At 41.2% G+C, this 21,549-nt stretch overlaps 1 protein-coding gene across 1 annotated transcript; it reads left to right on the top strand.

Annotated features, from left to right (window-relative positions):
- Positions 1-228: 228 nt before the first annotated feature.
- LOC140861057 (uncharacterized) lies at positions 229-20,305 on the top strand. The gene is made up of 10 exons (XM_073264063.1): positions 229-496; positions 603-901; positions 995-1,100; positions 1,475-1,707; positions 5,016-5,191; positions 5,484-5,674; positions 5,716-5,934; positions 18,966-19,185; positions 19,424-19,772; positions 19,973-20,305. Exons 1-10 carry the CDS (start codon positions 229-231, stop codon positions 20,303-20,305), a joined length of 2,394 nt encoding a protein of 797 aa, XP_073120164.1.
- The last annotated feature ends 1,244 nt before the right edge of the window (positions 20,306-21,549 follow it).

Below are 21,549 nucleotides of genomic sequence, written 5' to 3'. Positions count from 1 at the left end.
AAGCAAAAGGTGAACATGAGGAGGTGGAGTTGGTGCCCGGGCAAATGGAAAAATCTACCAAGATTGCCCGGGACTTGGAGGAAGACTTGGCCGAGCATTTGAAGGGTTTCCTTATAAAAAACAGAGATGTATTCGCCTGATCCCTGACGAGTTGGTGGGAGTTTCATCCCATGTAGCGGAGCATAAGCTGAACATCATCCCCGGGTCCAGGCCGGTAATGCAAAGAAAATGCTTTTCGGAGCTGAGAAAGATATAGTAATTTTCGGGCAAGTCCAGGAACTACTACAGGCAGGGCACATTAAGGAGGTGCAGTTTCCTACCTGGTTGTCCAACATGGTGCTGGTGCCAAAGGCTACAGGGAAATGGCGGATGTGTGTAGTTTTCCAGGATCTGAACAAGGCTTGCCCCAAGGACTTTATCCTTTACCCCGGATTGACCAGTTGGTGGATTCCACGTCTAGCTGTGAATTTCTCTGCTTCATGGATGCATACCAGGGGTATCATCAAATCCCCTTGGCACCGGAAGATCAGGATAAAGTCAGCTTTATCACATCTGGAGGTACTTTTGTTATGTAGTTATGCCCTTTGGATTAAAGAATGCAGGGGCCACATATAAAAGGATGATGGACAGAGTGTTTCGGGAGCAGATGGGGCCGAATGTGGAAGTGTATGTTGATGACATACTTGTGAAATCCAGAACCCGGGATTGTTTTATATCAGACCTGGAGGAAAACTTTTCCAAAATTCGGCAGTATGAGATCAAGCTTAACCCAGCCAAGTGCATGTTTGGAGTGAAAAGTGGCAAGTTCTTGGGGATCATGGTGACAGAGAGGGGGATAGAAGTAAATCCGGAGAAGGTGAAAATGTTGCAGGAGATGCCTTCACCAACATCTATCAGAGAGGTTCAACGGCTGACTGGGCGAGTCACAGCCCTGTCCCGATTCATAGCCCGGTCAGCTCATTGCAGTTATCATTTTTTCCAGGTGCTATGAAAGGCTCAGAAGTTTGGATGGAATGATCAGTGTGAGCAAGCCTTCCAGGAATTGAAGGTGCACCTGGTTAGCTTGACTGTCTTGGTTAAGCTAGAACCAGGGGAAGGCTGTGGATATATCTGTCTACTACGAAGAAGGCGTTCAGTACGGTGTTAATAAAAGAAGAAAAGGGAGATCAGATGCCTGTGTATTATGTTAGCCCTGCTCTGAGGGGTCCCGAAGCCAGATATATAGAGATCGAGAAGATGGCCCTGACTCTGGTAATCACATCTCGGAAATTGAGACCCTACTTCTTGTCTCATCCGATCACTGTCCTTACCAACAGTCCTCGAGGGCGAGTCATGACTCATCCGGATGCCTCAGGGAGGCTTGTGAAATAGACAGTGGAGCTGGGTGAATATGATTTTGAGTATCAACCTCATAAGGCCATCACAGCCCAGACCTTATCCGATTTTTTGACAAAGGTGGTCATTTTTTGTCAAGGCAACATATGGAGAGTTTTCGTGGATGGAGCCACTGGTATTGGAGGTAGCGGTGTAGGAGTCATCCTGATTTTACCCACCCAAGAGAAAATCAAAGTAGCTGTGAAGTTAGATTTCAAGGCCTCCAACATTGAAGCCAAATACGAGGCAATCATAGCAGGGATGAAACAGGCTCGGGAGGTCGGGGCAACTCAAATCATAATATATTCTGATTCACAGTTGGTTGTCCAGCAGGTGAAAAAGGCCTTCTGTATTAACCCGAATCTCGATTTAAGTAATTACATGATTAATCAAAAATTAAAAATGATTTGACGAACAGAGCTTCCGATAGGGAACGGACGCAACGTTCCTCAGAACGGACGCAACGATCATTTAGAGATAGGCAAGCATGAGGTGGCTTGATGACTAAGCTATGAGTTTTGACAAGTGTCAAACATGCACGGAACAGATGCAACGAACCAGGAATGAATGCAACGTTCGGTTCCGAAACTTTGTCTATAAATAGTGGATTTCTGATTCATATTTTCATATCGATTTCCAAGTTTCCTTCTTTTTTAGTTATATAGTGTGAGTTATACACTTGAGGGCCCTATCGGGTATAATAGAGGTTCTGGAATAACCAAGGTGTGATTATAGTAATCTGGGACTAGCGACTCCAAAGGTCTTACTACGAACGAAGGTATGGTTCGGGAATCTATTTAAAGTTTGGGAGTACTTATTAGCTTAGTTAAGACTTATAGAACTTGTGTAGTGATACGATGAACTTTTGAATATAGGCTTGGAACCTAGGATCCTACTAGACTTGAACTAGCCTAGAGGTATGTACACATTGACTCAGATGACCCTTTACCAGTCATCATGTTGCATGCATTATATACATATGTTTACTCATGTTTATGTACTGGGCGTTAGCACTCACGTCCTAGTTGTTATCTTGGACACCCTATTCCACGGGGCAGGTCGCGGGATGGACGGAGCTGGTAGCTCGAGGCAGGACTAGGGAGCCGGAGTTTTCAGGGGATTTTATACAGCAAGATTTGTTTAGCTGTATAAATGTTTTAGACATTTTATTTTATGCTTTTCGATATGGTTGTATCACTATATTATTAAACCTGGATATGTTTTACTAAGCTGATATGTAAATTATGGATTATGTTTTCGTATGTTTTACTCTGTTAAGCATTTTTGCTTTATTAAGTTTAATGCATGCTATTAGTTGCCAGTTAGTAGGTGATTCAATGTTGGGTCACTAAATTTTTGGTATCAGAGCATTGTTAAAATTTTGGATTAGTACTTGGGATTTAGTATAGTCTTGAGTAATTATTGCGCATTTGGAATTTTAAATGTGCAAATCTTTTCAGGATATGGCCGAGAAAGGTGATGAGATCCATGGTAGTGTTGGCCAGGGTTGTGGTCATCATCATCGTCACCATCGCCATCATCATGAGGATCGACATCGTCCTTATGAGGGTAGACGTCGCTACTCTATCAATAAGTATATGCAAGTAAGACCGAAGCCTTTATTAGGTGGCGAGAATCCTGAACAAGAAAGAGTTTGGATGTCCAAACTTGAGAGTGCTTTTCGAGCTTTCAATTGCACTGAAGAGCAGAAACTGAAAGTTCTAAAATTTGTTCTAGAGGATCGAGCACGCTTATGGTGGGATGCCAAGGTTACTCAGGCACGTACGGAGAGAGGACAGGTGACTTGGGGGGATTTTTTTCAGCAGTTTCAGAAACTATATTTTCCTCCAGCAGTTCGCCAGGCAAGATCTGTGGAGTTACTGACTCTGAGGCAAGGATCAATGACTATTGATCAATATCAGCAATGATTTATTGATCTGCTACCTTTCAGTCCTCATATCAATGACAGTGATGCATCCAAGTATGATATCTTTCTGCAAGGTTTGAATCAAGATATCTATTCACAAGTTGTCGTCTGTGATGATCCGACATCTTATGAGACTTTGGTGAACCATTGCCGTCAAGTGGAGAACAGCAATAGGCGGGAACAGTTGATGATGCCAGAACATCCTAGTGGATTTCTTGGTCCTAGAGCTCAATCTGTTGTGCAATCTGGACCTATGTCTTCTTTTACTACTACTTCGTCTGGTTCTCGTGGCTCATGATGCACGTTCCGTTTTGGGAAGAAGAAGAAGAAGGAGGAGTTTTGCAGTCACTGTGGTGGGAAGCATCCTGCAGCTTTGTGTCAGAAGGCTACAGGTGCTTGTTATATTTATGGTGAGCAGGGACATCTGCGGAGAGATTGTCCTCAGCGTATGGGTTCTGCTAGTGGATCGGGATCACACGTGGGATCTCATGCTTCTATTTTTCCATGTCAGCAGCCAGCACCACAGAGTTCTTTTGGTTACCATCCACAGACTCAAGGGCAGGTGTTTGCTCTGTCTCAGGAGCAGGTTACTGAGGGAAGCGATCGCATGTTGGCAGGTACCTTTCTGTTATGTGGTATTCCTGCACTTTTTATAATTGATACTGGAGCATCGCATTCCTTTATTTCTAGTTGCTTTGTTAAGAGACATAGATTACCTTATGTATCATTAGATTTGGATTTAGTTGTATCTACTCCGTTGGAGCAGGAGGACTCTTGTGAATTTTTGAAATATAATTTTACAAAATTTTTGAATTTTTCAGGCATTGGAGAACTCAAATGTGTGAGACAAGCGCACCCAAGCCCTTAGTCCAGCGCCCCCGCACCATTCGTCATGGAATTTTCCAAGCCAAACGCGAACCTACAGCGTCCCCGCACCTTTATTCACGCGCCCCCGTGCTTCTCATTTTGTGCACCCTCCCTATTGCGAGCCCATATCTCATTCAGAAATACGTGAGAGATGCGCACTCGTGCTCCTAATCTTGCACAGCCGCGCCCCTCAACTAGTGGCCCCGCAACAATTTGATTCCAATCCAAGAGCTAATTCGATGATCAAGCACAGCCGAACTCATCCTATGCGTAGCTGCACGTAACTTGAGCGAAGCTTTAGCGCAATAGAGCTATATCTAGATCAACTGCGCTACATTCTAGAGCAATAACGCTATATTGGGAATTAATACAGGGGCTCTTCAAAACAACTCTCTTACTCTCTCGTTCACTTCTATGTCGACAAAGGAGGCTTGTTATTCTCTAAATTTTTTAATTGCCAACATCAAATTTGTGAGATCTTCACAAATTCGTCCTCATCAGGCACGAGCATCTTTGATATATCTTTACCTTCATCAACGTGCAACAGGGGATTTAGGGTTCTTGAGGGGTCTTTTTCATTGTGACGCCTAAAGCTATAATTTTTCTTCAAAAATCTGAGACGTGTTCAAATTCTGGAATTAGGTAATCGGTTTCTTCGCTTGGTGGTGTTGAGATTGTTGATTAATGGTGAACTTAGACAAAAGTTGAAATAGCGCATACCAAGTGTTTGGTGAATTGTATGGGTTTAATATTTCTTGCATTGTGTGGGTTCTGTTATTTTGGGATTGTGATAAATTTCTTGAGGTGATTGATTGGAGTTAATTGTTGATTCAAAATGCCTCCAAAGACTAAAGGCAAAGGGGAAATTTCTTCATCGTCTGTGCCGTATGATAGAAGACGTTTTTGGAATGCCACGACAGCGGAGTATTACACCAAATTGTTAGAGAAAGGAATGCAAAAAGAAATGGGTATGGACATGAGTGTGTCTGATGCACTCACTTTAGTTGAAGCTCGTCGACAAGGGTGAGAGGAATTTTTCAAGCCACCGCAAGATGCGGTCATGTCTTTAGTTCGTGAGTTTTACGCAAATTTAATGGATAAAGATGAGAACTTTCAAGTCCGGGTTCGAGGACAATTGGTGGCCTTCGAAAGACGAACAATTAATGTTCTTTTTGAAATTCCAAACATTGAAGATGATGAATATCAGGCATTAAAGAGTGGCCCCTTTCCCACTGATAATGCTTCAGACTTTATGTTATGATGGAGGGGAGTGAAAGCTGAATGTGAAAGGATCTCCTGTGACATTTTTATCTAGATTTCTTCGAAGGGAACCGAACAATTGGCATGAGTTTGTGGCTGTCAGGATGTTACCATCTGGGCATACATCTGATGTGACAAAGGCTAGGGCCAGCCTTGTGTACTGCATTGTGATGGGGAAGTCCGTCGATGTTGGTCGGGTGATTCAATATTCTATCATTGGTTCTGTCAAGGGATCATCGAACATCAGTATTCCCCACTCATCCTGATTACAGATCTTTGCCATTTAGCCGGTGTTGTTTGGAATGCGAATGAGAAGCAGCTTCTTGCTACACAAGGTCCTATAGCCCTTATTGCTACACTGGGACGTGACAAGCAGAAGAGTTATACAAGTGCTAATGAACAGCCCTCCGTCGTAACTAAGCATCTAGTGATGGGTTTCCTTCTAGAGTATGAGGGTCATGTGTTATCGGCTAATTTGATGATCTTAGAGATAACAGATTTTGATTGTATTTTGGGAATAGATATGCTGACTTTGTATCACGCTACTGTGGATTGTTATCAGCGTCTAGTACAATTTCATCCGGATGAGGGTGATAGCTGGTACTTTTATGGTGATGTTGAGCGACCTTCGATGCCACTTGTATCGGCTCTAAAGGCATTTCATGTCTTAGAGTCTGGTGGGGAGGGCTACCTCATTTATGCAGTTGATATGTCCACGAGTAGTCCGGGTATTGATCAGTTATCGGTTGTCAGCGAGTTTCCTAATGTATTCCCTGATGAGATTCCTGGTTTTCCTCCGGTTCGAGAGGTTGAATTTGGTATTGATCTAGTACCAAGAACTACGCCTATATCCCGAGCACCTTATCGTCTGGCACCGTCAGAGATGAGGGAATTCAAACAGCAGTTGAAGGATCTGCTTGATAGCGGATATATTCATCCGAGTGTTTCTCCGTGGGGAGCACCTGTTTTGTTCGTCAAGAAGAAGGATGGATCGATGCGATTATGTATTGATTACAGGCAGTTGAATCGTGTCACCATCAAGAATATGTATCCTTTGCCATGAATTGATGATCTGCTTTATCAACTACAGGGTACTTCTGTCTACTCCAAGATAGATCTGAGATCTGGATACCATCAGATGCGGGTACGAGACTCGGATATTTCTAACACTGTCTTTAGGACCAGATACGGGCATTATGAATTTCCGGTAATGCCATTCGGATTGACGAATGCACCGGAAGTCTTTATGAATCTGATGAATCAGGTATTTCGAGAATATCTGGGTAGATTTGTCATCGTCTTCATTGATGATATTCTTGTCTACTCTTATTACAAGGATGAGCATGCACAACATCTAAGAATTGTGTTACATACGTTACGAGATAAGCAGCTGTATGCAAAATTGAGCAAGTGTGAATTCTGGCTTGATCGGGTAGTGTTTCTAGGTCATGTGATTTCTAGTGAAGGAATATTTGTTGATCCTAGTAAGATAGAGGCAGTGCTGAACTGGTCTCGTCCGACGACGGTTTCTGAGATTTGAAGTTTCTTGGGTCTAGCTGGTTATTACCGTCGGTTCATCGATAATTTGCACAGTTGGCCAGACCTTTGACTCAGCTTACACGGAAAGATGTTGTTTTCATATGGTCCTCGGATTGTGAGGATTCATTTCATGAGCTGCGTAGACGTCTTACTACTGCACCTGTTCTAGCTTTACCTTCTAGATCGGGAGGTTATGTTGTCTATACTGATGCCACTGGTCAAGGGTTAGGATGTGTTCTACACAGCATGGACATGTTATTGCCTATTCTTCTCGACAGTTTAAGACGCATGAGGTGAATTATCCAGTGCATGATCTCAAGTTAGCCGCCATTGTATTTGCGCTCAAGATTTGGAGACATTATCTTTATGGCGAGAAATTTGAGATATATACAGATCACAAGAGTCTGAAATATTTATTCACTTAGGCGGAGTTGAATATGCGACAGAGATGCTGGATGGATCTCCTGAAGGATTATGATTGTAAAATCAAATATCATCCAGGTTCTGCTAATCTTACTACTGATGCCTTGAGTAGGCAGGTGAGACTTTTTGCACTTCAGACTAGTGAAATATCTCATATGGTTCAAGAGTGTTGTTCACTGAGTTTTACGCTCAAGCACATGAAAGGAAGAAATGTGATTCGTTTGTATACTATTTTGTCTGAGCCATCATTGTACTCTCGAATCAGAGAAGCTCAGATATCTAATGTTAAGACTCAGTGTTTGGCACGTCTAGCCAATGGATTTAATACATCTTGATTCTATTATCAGGTAGATGGTTTATTGTGCTTATCGAATCGAGTGGTTGTACCTGATGTTGCAGAGCTCAGGAATGATATTCTTTCTCAAGCTCACAAGAGTCGATTGTCAGTACATCTTGGAAGTATGAAAATGTATAAGGACTTGCGAACTAGATTCTGGTGGAAAGGGATGAAGCGTAGTGTATATCAATTTGTTTCTAGATGTCTTTTTTTTCAACAGGTCAAGGCTGAACACCGACGACCAGGTGGATTACTGCAGAATCTTGAGATTCCCAAATGGAAGTGGGAACACGTGACTATGGATTTTTTCACCCACTTGCCTATGAATTCACGTTAGTGTGATGCTATCTGGGTCGTTGTTGACTGTTTGATGAAATCAGCACACTTTATTCCTTACAACCGGGAGTATTCTTATGATCACATGGCACGCCTATACATCCAGGAGATAGTTCGATTGCATGGGATTCCAGTGAGCATAGTCAATGACAGAGACTCGTGATTTACCTCACGTTTCTGGGGTAGTTTTTAGCAGGCGTTGGGTACCACTCTGAGTTTGAGCACTGCATATCATCCGGAGACTGATGGGTAGTCAGATCGCACTATTCGAACGTTGGAGGATATGCTACGTTCTTCTGTCATGGACTTTGGCTTATCTTGGCAGGATCAATTACCTTTGATCGAATTTTCCTACAATAACAGTTATCATCGTAGTATTGATATGGCACCTTTCAAGGCATTGTATGGTCGACTATGTCGTACTCCGTTATTCTGGGATGAGATAGGAGAATGACAAGTCGAGGGTCCTGACTTGGTGCAGCATATTTTAGATAAGGTAGATTTGATCAAGAGAAGGATCAAAGCTGCTCAAGATCGGCAAGCCAGTTATGCTAATATTCATCGCAGGCCACTTCAGTTCGAGCCTGGTGAATATGTGTTCTTGCGAGTGTCACCTTTCAGGAAGGTGGTGAGATTCGGTGTGAAAGGCAAATTGTCACCTCATTTCATTGGTCCTTTCCAGATACTGGAAAAGATCAGAGATGTTGCATATCGTTTGGCGTTACCGCCATATATTTCCCGTATACTTGATGTTTTCCATGTGTCGTTACTTCGACAGTACATACTGATGAATCTCACATTATCCAGCCTACGGATGTTCAGCTAGAGCCAGATCTGTCATATGTTGAACGACCACTCCGTATCCTAGACAGGAAGGAGAAATTTATTCGGAACAAGACTATACCACTTGTGATGGTACAGTGGCAGCGCCGAGGAGTTGAAGAAGCAACTTGGGAAACCGAGAGCCGTATGCAAGCGGAATATCCTGAGTTGTTTGCTTTGTACTTTTGATTATCATGTAAATATGTAATTACAGTTGTTGTAATAAAACATAAGTTTGATGTTTCATTATAATTACTGCTTTAGATTTTATTTCGCAGACGAAATATCTAAAGGTGGGAAGAATGTATTAACCCGCATCTCGATTTAAGTAATTACATGATTAATCAAAAATTAAAAATGATTTAATGAACGGAGCTTCCGATGGAAAATGGATGCAACGTTCCTCCGAACGGACGCAACGATCCTTTAGAGATAGGCAGGCATGAGGTACCTTGATGACTGACCGGCTTAATCGGTGTGATAAATATCTACTAGCAAGCGCACCAGGTCAAGTAATAGTAAAATGGACAAAGAGTCCAAGTATCGATCCCACAGGGACTGTGTCAATTCTCAAGATTCAATAATTTTATTTAATCTAGAAAAATCATAAAGAGGATTTTAAATTAAATAAAAATAAGAATTTAATTACTAAAACCAAAAATAAAATAAAATAAAATAAATATAAATTTAAATAAAAGAGACAACCAAGACACACGCAGGTACCAGATAAATTATGTAACAAGCAGTATATTCAAGACATCAGATTTAATTTTAATTCACGGGAATTCTCCTAATTTTTTCAAAGGACTATTTCTAGAACAATCAAACCTATTCAAATATTGACGGATTAATCTTTCATAATTCTAATCAAATTTGAATGCATTAAATATTTGTGAAAATTTAGTATACACCCAAACCGCACACTGAAACCGAATTCTATTTCTAGTTGGTTTTACAATATCATAATTATCGAAGTGATCAAAATCGAAACCTCCTCTGTCGACTTGGAATCGATTAACATGCAAATTAATAACTGATCAGGAAATTCACAAGACAAATATAAATTCGATAATCAATAAACTAGAATAATTCTTAAAATCTCAAATAAACAAACTAGTTTTTTACATAAATTGTCCGGCACAATCACGCCGTCTTGAAATCTCCTCTGAAAATTCGGAACTTTTCCAACCCTCTCAAGTAATTAAAGACTCCTATATATAGTAATTTTTTATTCCCTAAACTTAATTAAATTCCCACGCAAGAAGGAATTCTCGAGACACAAGGAATTCTCGGAATTATTTCTCGGACTTGAATTCTTAAAAAAAAACTCGCGCGCAAGCCCATCTCCCTTCACGCATGCGCCCAGCTTTAAATATCAGTGGCCAAATTTCCATTGCTCGTGCGCACGCCCCATCTCCTTCTTGCTTGTGCGCAGTAATAAGAAACAGAGCATCCATCATCTCGAGCCTCTCGCGCGCACTCTTTATCATTCCTTGCGCATGCCCGTGTTCTTGAATCAGTTCTCCATGCTGCTGTAAATTTATTCTTCTTCTTGTTAATTGTTGCGCAATGGCCATGGCTTCTCTTCTTCAATTTTCTGCATCATGTAGCAGCAATTCTGTCCATAGCTCGTGTTCCATGTGCTTCATCGTGCTCGATTCCACTTTGAACTTCTTCATCAAACTTCTGGAATTTTATTTGAAGCTTGCGCGAGCCTTCTTCATTCCGCAGCAGCCATGGCATGTTCTTCTTTATCCTTTAAGTCGATTCCGCTCTGATGCAACTCGAATCGAACTTTGTTTCAGTTCTTGCAGCTGTTCAATCTTGCATCTCGAAGTTTATGTTTCTGTTTTTCTTCTTCGAATCCATGCCGCTTCGAACTCTTCTTCTTTGTTCTGAAGCTTCATGTGCGGCTGTTGATTCATTGCACACAGCAGCTTCAGCTCTTCCATTCTTCATCGTGCAGCACCTGTTCTTATTGTTTCTTTACCGTGCAGCAGCTTGGTTTCTCATTCCTTTCACGCATCATCTCTCAAGCATAACGATGCATAAGTTCTTTCTTCAAGGCTTCCAAACTCAGCAGCAATCATCTCCTTGCTTGGATGCGCTCCTTGTTGTGCAAATGGTGTAGTTGCGCATTGCTTCCAAATGCAGCAGATTTGTAGTGTAGAAGCACAGCTCTTAGTTTCTTATTCGGCGCCACTTCTTTATTTCACCAAAAATAATCTATTTCCGTCTATCTCCTATAAATAAAACCAAGAGAATGTGGTGAAACAATATGCATGAAACGACACGAAATACACTATAAAATAATACGAATAAATGCAAAATAAATATAAAAACAACACAACAATATGCATATAAAATGTACTTATCAACACCCCCATGCTTAACTCTTTCTCGCCCTCGAGCAAGACATGCAAAAACAAAATGCAAACACAACATAAGTGAGGAAAAGTCATGAATGTGCATAGACTCCGATAAGTTCAATCCCAAAATAAAATCACCGACATGCTGTCAACTTTTCATAATACACTTTCGGTTTAACGTGAACGTGTGTGTGTGAAATGTCTTTCCATTTTCAAATAACTCAGACCGAATTCATCTCAAGACTGCTTAGCGACCTATAACAAATCAGTGCAAGTTTCACTCTTCAAGTGTCCATTCCTTCCAACGACCTCTGGACAAACCCACCTTCCTTGAGATTATGAATTACACACCTCCGGATTTTGCACCCGGTATTGCACTGCCCCAATAATTACCCGCTAAATTAGCTACAACTGAATAGGATATGAAAAATCATTCTATTTTTTCTTTCTAATCCCCTCGTATATAGCCCGAATGGAGCATCAATCCCATTTAATCCGAAAGCTTAGCCTTAAATTTAATCTTTTAGGATTTTTAATCCTTTCAAGGCCCGGATGGAATTGTATTAAATTTTTTTTTTCTAGGTGCGCCCAAGATCATAAGTGTCTTACTAGAGCCTCATCAAAATTCATAGTGCACAATCAAGATCCACAAACCACCTATTGGCGTGCCATGGTCAAACAGATAGAAACTTCATCAAATCTTTCGCTACAATCCACTGGTTTAACATGCGTGCTTAAAATATTCACGGTTCAACCTGCAGTTTCTCATGTCCAGTCAAGAGAAAAAATTTTCAAAAAATCAATTTTTCCAACAAACTTCATCATCATAGGCTACCATGACTCAACCTACTTATGCAAACAATCAACAAAAATAAACTATATGCAAACAAATACGAAACATGACAAAATGCAACACAAACTTAACCAAAAATATGCAATGAACTAGTCTACCCCCCCCCCCCCCCCCCATAATTATCCAAAGCATTGCTCTCAATGCTTCAGAACAATGAACAGAATGCAAAACAAACGAAAACAAAATGAAAACAAAAATAAAAATAACACTCCCTTGGTTCTCGATTCATCCTTTTCCTTCTTGACGGTATCAGCTGAGACAGTAGCATCATCTAGATATATCGGCAGGCACGACCAACTGGCATGGGAAAGAAAACAAAATCAAATAAAAACAAAACATAAAAAATAAAAGCCAAAAATCAAAATAAAAATCAAAAAGAAAAAGAAAAACACTGGGTTGCCTCCCAGTCAGCGCTAAAATTATAGTCTATAACCCGACTATGCAAAAGCCATCATCAAATAGCGGCTGCCACCCATAGTAAGAATCATACGATTCTACGTATGGGTTTTGATTTTCTTCGCCCTCAAGCTTGGCGGGATATTGACTTTGTAAGCTCGTCGGTCCAACAATACTCTTCAAGAAATTTTTCTTTTGGAAGGAGACTCCGATTCTAGGATGAAGCTCAAAGAGGATGTAATACTATGGAGGTGGCGTCAATGGCAAGAAAAAATCTTCTAACGGTGTACATGGAACGACCATTGACGAGGTCAAATCTGTAGCCTTGTATGTTTCTTCATCCTCCAAGTTCACTCTTGGCTCTTCTTCACAAGAAGATTCCTCAAAAATTATTTCTTCATGCTGTGGCTCACTTAATGTGAGACCTCGATTCTAAACCACTAATCTCGGATTAAACAACAAGTAAGCGAACAAGAATCCAAAAGTAAAACAATTCAAAAGTTTTTTTTTTTTTTTTTTAAACGCCGCGCGCCCGCGCGAGGAACCAAGCTCGCGCGTGCGCGGGCTTCAACATCCGAGACCAACCAAAGGCTCGCGCCCGCGCGAGGTACCAAGCTCGCGCGTGCGCGGGCAAACCATTCAGAGGCCCAACGGAGGCCTCGCGCGCGCGCGAGGAACGCCTCGCCCGTGCGCGGAAGGCCTGGGCAGAAAAGCTCAGGCTGCAGAAAAAAAAGAAAGGATTCCGCGCTTGGTCCGACATGCCTTCAAATACATATGCAATAACAGAGTGTAGGGAAACATGCCATAACAAGTCATGCTTTCAGAAGGCATAAAAACAACCAGAAGTCTAAATCGATACAACAACAACATACTTCGATTTTAGATTACAATCCGAATACAAACTAATTCGAATAACAAAACATATCAAGTTCGAGTTCTAACATGCTTCAATCTTATACTAGATAAACATGCTAATTCGACTTCTAAACCGAGTCTCACTTCTACTACTTGCCCTCGAAGATAACCATGCCTCTTCTGACTTGTTCCTGCCCCACTTGTTGCCAAGTACACATACAAACAAAGCAACAGCCGGATAACCGGTGAGAACGACATTCCCAGTAAAAGCAACATAACAAGTAATACAAGTAACAAACATGCTTTCAATACAATAACAAAATCAATAACATCGTAATGAAATGCATGTCTTGAAACAGGGATATCAAATCTGATAACGAGGGATTGCTGCTGTGCCTTTGGGATCCCCAGGATAAGATCACGTAACAACTCACCGACTCTCCCAATCGAGGTGGTGCCACGTATCTCACTCCTCTAGACTTTGAGCAACTATAATGAGTATGCTAGCACCAGACGAAACGACTACGACCTGGGCCACTCAATCATAGTTCCCAAACCTCTAAACAAAAAAGATGGTTCTGCCCACTGAAACAAGATTGGCTCAAGATGAATGCATAACAGAAACATAAAACATAATCCTTTTAACAAAACCAATACAATCAAACAATACACAAGTTCCTCATGCTAGAACAAGTGTAGATGCAAGTATGAGATTTCAAAAGGGAAAACTCGAGAACCACAGTCCCGAGTATGCTATCCCGCTACGATGACTGCTTTTACCTTTCAATGCAGTAGCTCCCAAGACTGGATACGCTACAAAGAGATTGTATCAAAGTCTAACCAATTTATATGAAAACAAGGTAACAGTGCAAAGAATTTCTCTATACCGTTCTTCGTTCAAAACTCTGAAACGATCAAACAGCTGCTAACTCAGGGCTTGAAAACTCCAAACGAATCTGTTCAGATACAAGAGATGATTGATCAATAACCATGACCAACTTACAAGCCAAGTTCATAACTCAAAACGGTTCGAAAGTCCCAAAACTCTAACCGACGGCATAACGGCTATAACTGAACAAACCGGCAACGCAGACAGCAGTTCAATACCGATATCAACTCGATTCAAAGCTAATACAACAACAACAAGACAAACCCAACAAATCTCAAAAGCTAGATTTTCGAATAATACTTCCAAAAATCATAACAATTCCGAACTTCGCTCTATTTCAAAACTGACAGATAATAAACGATCAGAACTCTGTAGAGAACAACATACTCGAATCTAACTCGATTCTAACAACATCCAAAAACTAGAATGCGTCCGATCGTAGAAGAACTTACAATATAACAGAGCTCTCTTTGCTGTGATCGATAATCTGCCTTCAGAAATAATTTCCAACGGCTGGATCGACCGGAAATCAAAATCACAAAGCTTGGAAAGTGTTGGAGGCGTCTTCAATGGTGGAGCTCGGTTGTGAGGAGGAGGAGGAGTGCTTTCAAAGTCAAACAAATGAGTAGATAATATAAAAATCCAATATTTGCGTTTTAGTCCCTGAAATTTCCAAAATTTGCAAAAAGAACCCTGATCAAAATAAAGTCGGCTCGCGAACTCTGCAATCTCCGATTAACTCAAATAAACTCATTTAAGATAAAAAAAACGGGGCGTTACAGTTACTTTACTCTCTTGGCAGATCTCAAAAATTGGTTCTCTAAGAAGCGCAATCTGTTCATCCAAAAGATTCCAAGACTTGATACGGCTTTCTAATAATTGATTTGTCTCTGTCTGTTGCCGCCAAAGATTCTCCAACTGAGCCACATAATCTTCAGAACGCTCTATACACTCTTCTTGATGCTCAGGTGGTTGGTTCGCAAAATTTTGGGAGTTGATATCTGAAGGATATTTGTGACTCCAATCCTGCAGTGAAGGATCACAATGCCAGTGGTAGTCGAAATCTGCCATATCATTTAACAAGTGCATCGCACTGTCTTCATCTCTTCTAAAAAATTGACTGCCAGTGGCCAAAGCTCCATAATCCACCCAACTTCTTGTAATCTCATCCAAACCACCATAAAATATTTTAGTGAGGGTGTAAGTCGAAAATTGATGGCATTGAAATCTGTTCGCCAAATCATTGAATCTCCCCCAAGCAACATAGAATGGCTCCAAGTATTGTTGGCCAAATCTTGTGAACACCTGTCTATGGATCATCTCCAAGTACCTCACAAGTAAGAAACAATAAAATTAAAAATTAAACAAATGCAGGAAAAAAAATGTCTAGTCTCAAGCAAATAATCTATCCTAATATTAACTAAACAGTCCCCGGCAACGGCGCCAAAAACTAGACCGGCTTAATCGGTGTGATAAATATCTACTGGCAAGCGCACCAGGTCAAGTAATAGTAAAGTGGACAAAGAGTCCAAGTATCGATCCCACAGGGACTGTGTCAATTCTCAAGATTCAATAATTTTACTTAATCTAGACAAAATCATAAAAAGGATTTTAAATTAAATAAAAATAAGAATTTAATTACTAAAACAAAAAATAAAATAAAATAAAATAAATATAAATTTAAATAAAAGAGACAACCAAGACATACGCAGGTACGAGAAAAATTATGTAACAAGCAGTAGATTCAAGACATCAGATTTAATTTTAATTCACGGAAATTCTCCTAATTTGTTCAAAGGACTATTTCTAGAACAATCAAAACTATTCAAATATTGACGGATTAATCTTTCATAATTCTAATCAAATTTGAATGCATTAAATATTTGTTAAAATTCAGTTTACACCCAAACCGCACACTGAAACCGAATTCAATTTCTAGTTGGTTTTACAATATGATAATTATCGAAGTGATCAAAATCGAAACCTCCTCTGTCGACTTGGAATCGATTAACATGCAAGTAAATAATTGATCAGGAAATTCACAAGACAAATATAAATTCGATAATCAATAAACTAGAATCAATTCTGAAAATCTCAAATAAACAAACTTGTTTTTTACATAAATTGTCCGGCCCAATCACGCCATCTTGGTTGAAAAGAATCTACTCAATAATTAAAACTATAAATAAAAAGAAAAAGAAGAAAAGAGAAAAAATTATCCGGATGCCGTAGCCGTAGCCGTAGCCACCTCTCTGCGTCTGGAAATCTCCTCTGAAAATTCGGAACTTTTCCAACCCTCTCAAGTAATTAAAGACTCCTATATATAGTAATTTTTTATTCCCTAAACTTAATTAAATTCCCACGCAAGAAGGAATTCTCGAGACACAAGGAATTCTCGGAATTAATTCTCGGACTTGAATTCTTAAAAAAAAACTTGCGCGCAAGCCCATCTCCCTTCACGCATGCGCCCAGCTTTAAAGATCAGTGGCCAAATTTCCATTGCTTGCGTGCACGCCCCATCTCCTTCTTGCTCGTGCGCAGTAATAAGAAACAGAGCATCCATCATCTCGAGCCTCTTGCGCGCACTCTTCATCATTCCTCGCGCATTCCCGTGTTCTTGAATCAGTTCTCCATGCTGCTGTAAATTTATTCTTCTTCTTGTTAATTGCTGCGCGATGGCCATGGCTTCTCTTCTTCAATTTTCTGCATCTGTAGCAGCAATTCTTTCCATAGCTCGTGTTCCATGTGCTTCATCGTGCTCGATTCCACTTCGAACTTCTTCATCAAACTTCTGGAATTTTATTTGAAGCTTGCGCAAGCCTTCTTCATTCCGCAGCAGCCATGGCATGTTCTTCTTTATCCTTTAAATCGATGCCACTCCGAAGCAACTCGAATCGATCTTCGTTTTAGTTCTTGCAGCTGTTCAATCTTGCATCTCGAAGTTTATGTTTCTGTTTTTCTTCTTCGAATCCATGCCGCTTTGAACTCTTCTTCTTTGTTCTGAAGCTTCATGCGCGGCTGTTGATTCATTGCACATAGTAGCTTCAGCTCTTCCATTCTTCATCGTGCAGCACCTGTTCTTGTTGTTTCTTCACCGTGCAGCAGCTTGGTTTCTCATTCTTTTCATGCAGCATCTCTCAAGCATAACGATGCATAAGTTCTTTCTTCAAGGCTTCCAAACTCAGCAGCAGTCATCTCCTTGCTTGGATGCACTCTTGTTGTGCAAATGGTGTAGCTGCGCATTGCTTCCAAATGCAGCAGATTTGTAGTGTAGAAGCACAGCTCTTAGTTTCTTATTCGGCGCCACTTCTTTATTTCACCAAAAATAATATATTTTCGTCTATCTCCTATAAATAAAAACAAGAGAATGTGGTGAAAAAATATGCATGAAACGACACGAAATACGCTATAAAATAATACAAATAAATGCAAAATAAATATAAAAACAACACAACAATATGCATATAAAATGTACTTATCAATGACTAAGCTACGAGTTTTGACAAGTGTCAAACATGCACGAACGCAACGAACCAGGAACGGACGCAACGTTCGGTTCCAAAACTTTGCCTATAAATAGATGATTTCTGATTCAGATTTTCATATCGCTTTTTGAGTTTCCTTATTCTTTAGTTATATAGTGTGAGTTATACACTTGAGGGCCCTATCGGGTATAATAGAGGTTTTGGAATAACCAAGGTGTGGTTATAGTCATCCGGAACTAGTAACTCCAAAGGGCTTACTACGGACGAAGGTATGGTCCGAGAATCTATTTAAGTTTTGGGAGTACTTATTAGCTTAGTTAAGGCTTATAGAACTTGTGTAGTGATACGATGAACTTTTGAATATAGGCTTGAAACCTAGGATCCTACTAGACTTGAACTACCCTAGAGGTACATACACATTGACTTAGATTTCCAGCGAGTATACATGTTTATATGTTGCATTTATTTGGCATTATTATGTGGCATGATGTATGTTTTACCGCTTTCTATACTCATATATCATGTGCACATACACGTTGAGCCTATACCTTGATATATCTGATTATAGAGCAGCTCAGCTCTATACTCGATAGTCTGTCACTGAGAGTACCGCGATGGCAAGGACATGTATGTCTGACTACTCTAGTGTACTAGATGAGTGTGGTAGCACCCAGAGGTTGATCCGTGCGGTGGCAGCACTCATGTGGCACTGGTAATAAGCTTGACTTTTCAGATGACCCTTTACCAGTCATCATGTTGCATGCTGTTGCATGCTGGGTCCTCACATCCTAGTCGTTATCTTGGACACTCTATTCCACGGGGCAGGTTGCAGGATGGACGGAGCTGGTAGCTTGAGGCAGGACTAGGGAGCCGGAGTTTCATGGGATTTTATACAGCAGGATTTGTTTAGTTGTATAAATGTTTTATACAGTTTATTTTAAGATTTTCGATATGGTTGTATAACTACAGTATTAAGCCTGGATATGTTTTACTAATCTGATATGTAAATTATGGATTATGTTTCCGCACGTTTTACTCTGTTAAGCATTTTTGCTTTATTAAGTTTAATGCATGCTATTAGTTTCCAGTTAGTAGGTGATTTAATGCAGGGTCACTACACCTTCTTTACCCGAGAATAAAAGTTGATGAAATACTTGGTGGTAATTAAGGAGCTCGAGGCAGGTTTCAAGTATAGCATATAGCAGATACCTTGGAAGGAAAATGTTGAAGCAGATGCCCTGGTAAAGAAGGTAGTAACCCTTGGGAACGATGATGATAAAGAGTCTCTTATGCAAAGGGAGTTTGTGGCTACCATAGAAACCCTGGATCCAGTCCCCCGAGAAGACACATGGATGGCCCCAATGGTGACATATCTCTCAACCGGGGATCTTCCGGCATACGAAGGGGCGAGCTCGGGTAATATGGATACAGGCACCCCGATTTGCCCTTCTCGGTAGCATGTTGTATCGGCGTTCTTATCAGGGCCATTTTCTTAGGTGCCTGATGGAGGAAGAAACAGAGTATGTCCTAAGGGAAGTACATGAAGGATGTTGTGGGAATTATGGAGGGTCTATGAGTCTGGCAGGAAGGGTACTATTGGCAGGATATTGGTGGCCTACTCTACAGGCCGATTCATAAAAAATTTTCCGGTCTTGTGAAGGATGTCAAAGGTTTGGCAATGCATAACACAGCCCAGCAAGCAATCTTAAGCCGGTATGGGCCTCGTGCCCCTTTGATCAATGGGGTCTTGACATAGTGGGACCTTTCCCACAAGCCCGGGCTCAGAAGAAATTTTTGCTGGTAGCTGTGGATTATTTTTCCAAATGGGTGGAGGCGAAACCTCTGGAAAAAATAACAGAAGGAGAGGTGATGAAGTTTCTGTGGAAAAATATAGTATGCCGGTTTGGGCTCCCGAGAAAGTTGGTCTCGGATAATGGCAGACAGTTTCAGGGGCAGAAGTTGGCAGATTGGTGTGCAGAGATGGGCATTAAGAAGGCCTTTACTTCGATGGCCTACCCTCAAAGTAATGGTCAAACTGAGGTAACCAATCGTACTATTGTTCGATCTTTGCATGCTCGGTTACGTGGAATGGGGAGAGACTGGGTAGAAGAAATCCCGAGTGTACTGTGGGCTTATCGCACTACACCTCATACCGCCACCCAAGAGTCACCCTTTAGCCTGGTATATGGTTCTGAGGCCATTATACTAGTGGAGATTGGACAGCCCTCAGCCCAAATTAGGTCCTAAAAGGAGATAGAGGAAGGAGCCAGGGCGCAGGAATTGGACTTAGTAGAAGAACTGAGGGAGATGGAAGCTCGGAGAATGGAGGTCTATCGAGCCTGGGTAATGAGAGCTTACAATCGAAAGGTCAGGCATCGAGAATTTTAAGAGGGGTGTTCATATTGAAGAAGGTTAATCCAGCTGGGGAGGTTGGGAAATTAGATGCTCTTTGGGAGGGACCTTACAAGCTCATCAGAAAAGTGGGTATCAATACTTGGTACTTAGAGGATAATCATGGACGGATGCTCAAGCGACCTTGGAATGCAGTACATCTGAAGAAATATTTTGCTTAAATGTTGTAATCGGTGTTTATTAATGAAAATAATTATTCCTGAAAACTAATATTTTTTATAAAGTCTAGGAGGTTCCAGGCCCCGGCACCCACTAAGCCCGGGAGATTCCATGCCCCGGCCTTCCAAAGCCCAAGGCATTTATAAGCTTTGGAATTTATAAAGTCCGGGAGGTTCCATGCCCCGACACCTACTAAAGCCCGGGAAGTTCCATGCCCTAGCACTTACTAAAGCCCGGGAGATTCCATGCCTTGGCACCTATAAAGCCCGGGAGATTCACTGCCCCGACACCTATAAAGCTCGGGAGATTCCATGCCCCGGCACTTTCAAAGCCCAAGGGATTCTAACCTTTGGCAGTCTATAAAGCCCGGGAGGTTCCATGCCCCGGCACAAACTAAAGACCAGGAGATTCCATGCCCCGACACTTACAAAGCCCAAGGTATTTTAACCCCTGGCACTCTATAAAGCCCGGGAGGTTCCATGCCCCGACACTTACTAAAACCCAAGGCATTTTAAACCTTGGCACCTACCAAGCCCGGGAGATTCCATGCCCCGGCACGTATAAAGCCCAAGAGATTCCATGCCCCGGCACTTGCAAAGCCCAAGGGATTCTAACCCTTGGCACTCTATAAAGCCCGGGAGGTTCCATGTCCCGGCACTTACTAAAGCCCGGGAGGTTCCATGCCCCGGCACCTACTAAAGGCCGGGAGATTCAATGCCCCGGCACTTACAAATCCCAAGGAATTCTAACCCTTGACACTCTATAAAGCCCAGGAGGTTCCTGTTGGATAACGCGGCGATCAGATCAATCAGGATTGATACCCGGTGCAGCGAAAGTTTAAAATTTTATATGGAACGATTCCATAGTGGGTATCAAAACCTTACGATTAAATTGTGTGTGTAAAAATTAAATAACAATTATAAATTTTTACCTTTAATCTCGAATCGAGATTTTGGACACCAACAGATTGCTCTGCTCTTGTTGTATATCCCTGGAACTGATGGACGAACTGTTCTTCAATCAGGTCCACGAACGGATAATTAATCCCTCTGATAGATTGCACTAGAAAATCTATCAGAAGTTTCTACGAAGAGAATTAACGAATTTGATCCGTTAAACAAGACTGTAATTCAAAATTCACAGGCTGGATTTTTCGAGCAGAGGGAGGGAGGGGGCGGCCACTTATTAAAAACGCAGCTAGGGTTTTAAAAATATTTTGTGACCTGTTGTATGTAATTTCTGTACT

The sequence above is a fragment of the Henckelia pumila genome, chromosome 4 (assembly GCF_033568475.1).
Source record: "Henckelia pumila isolate YLH828 chromosome 4, ASM3356847v2, whole genome shotgun sequence".
In the NCBI taxonomy this organism is placed as follows: Eukaryota; Viridiplantae; Streptophyta; class Magnoliopsida; order Lamiales; family Gesneriaceae; genus Henckelia; species Henckelia pumila.
The sequence above is the reverse complement of the archived record's forward strand: the minus strand, read 5'-3'. Positions and strand labels throughout refer to the sequence as shown.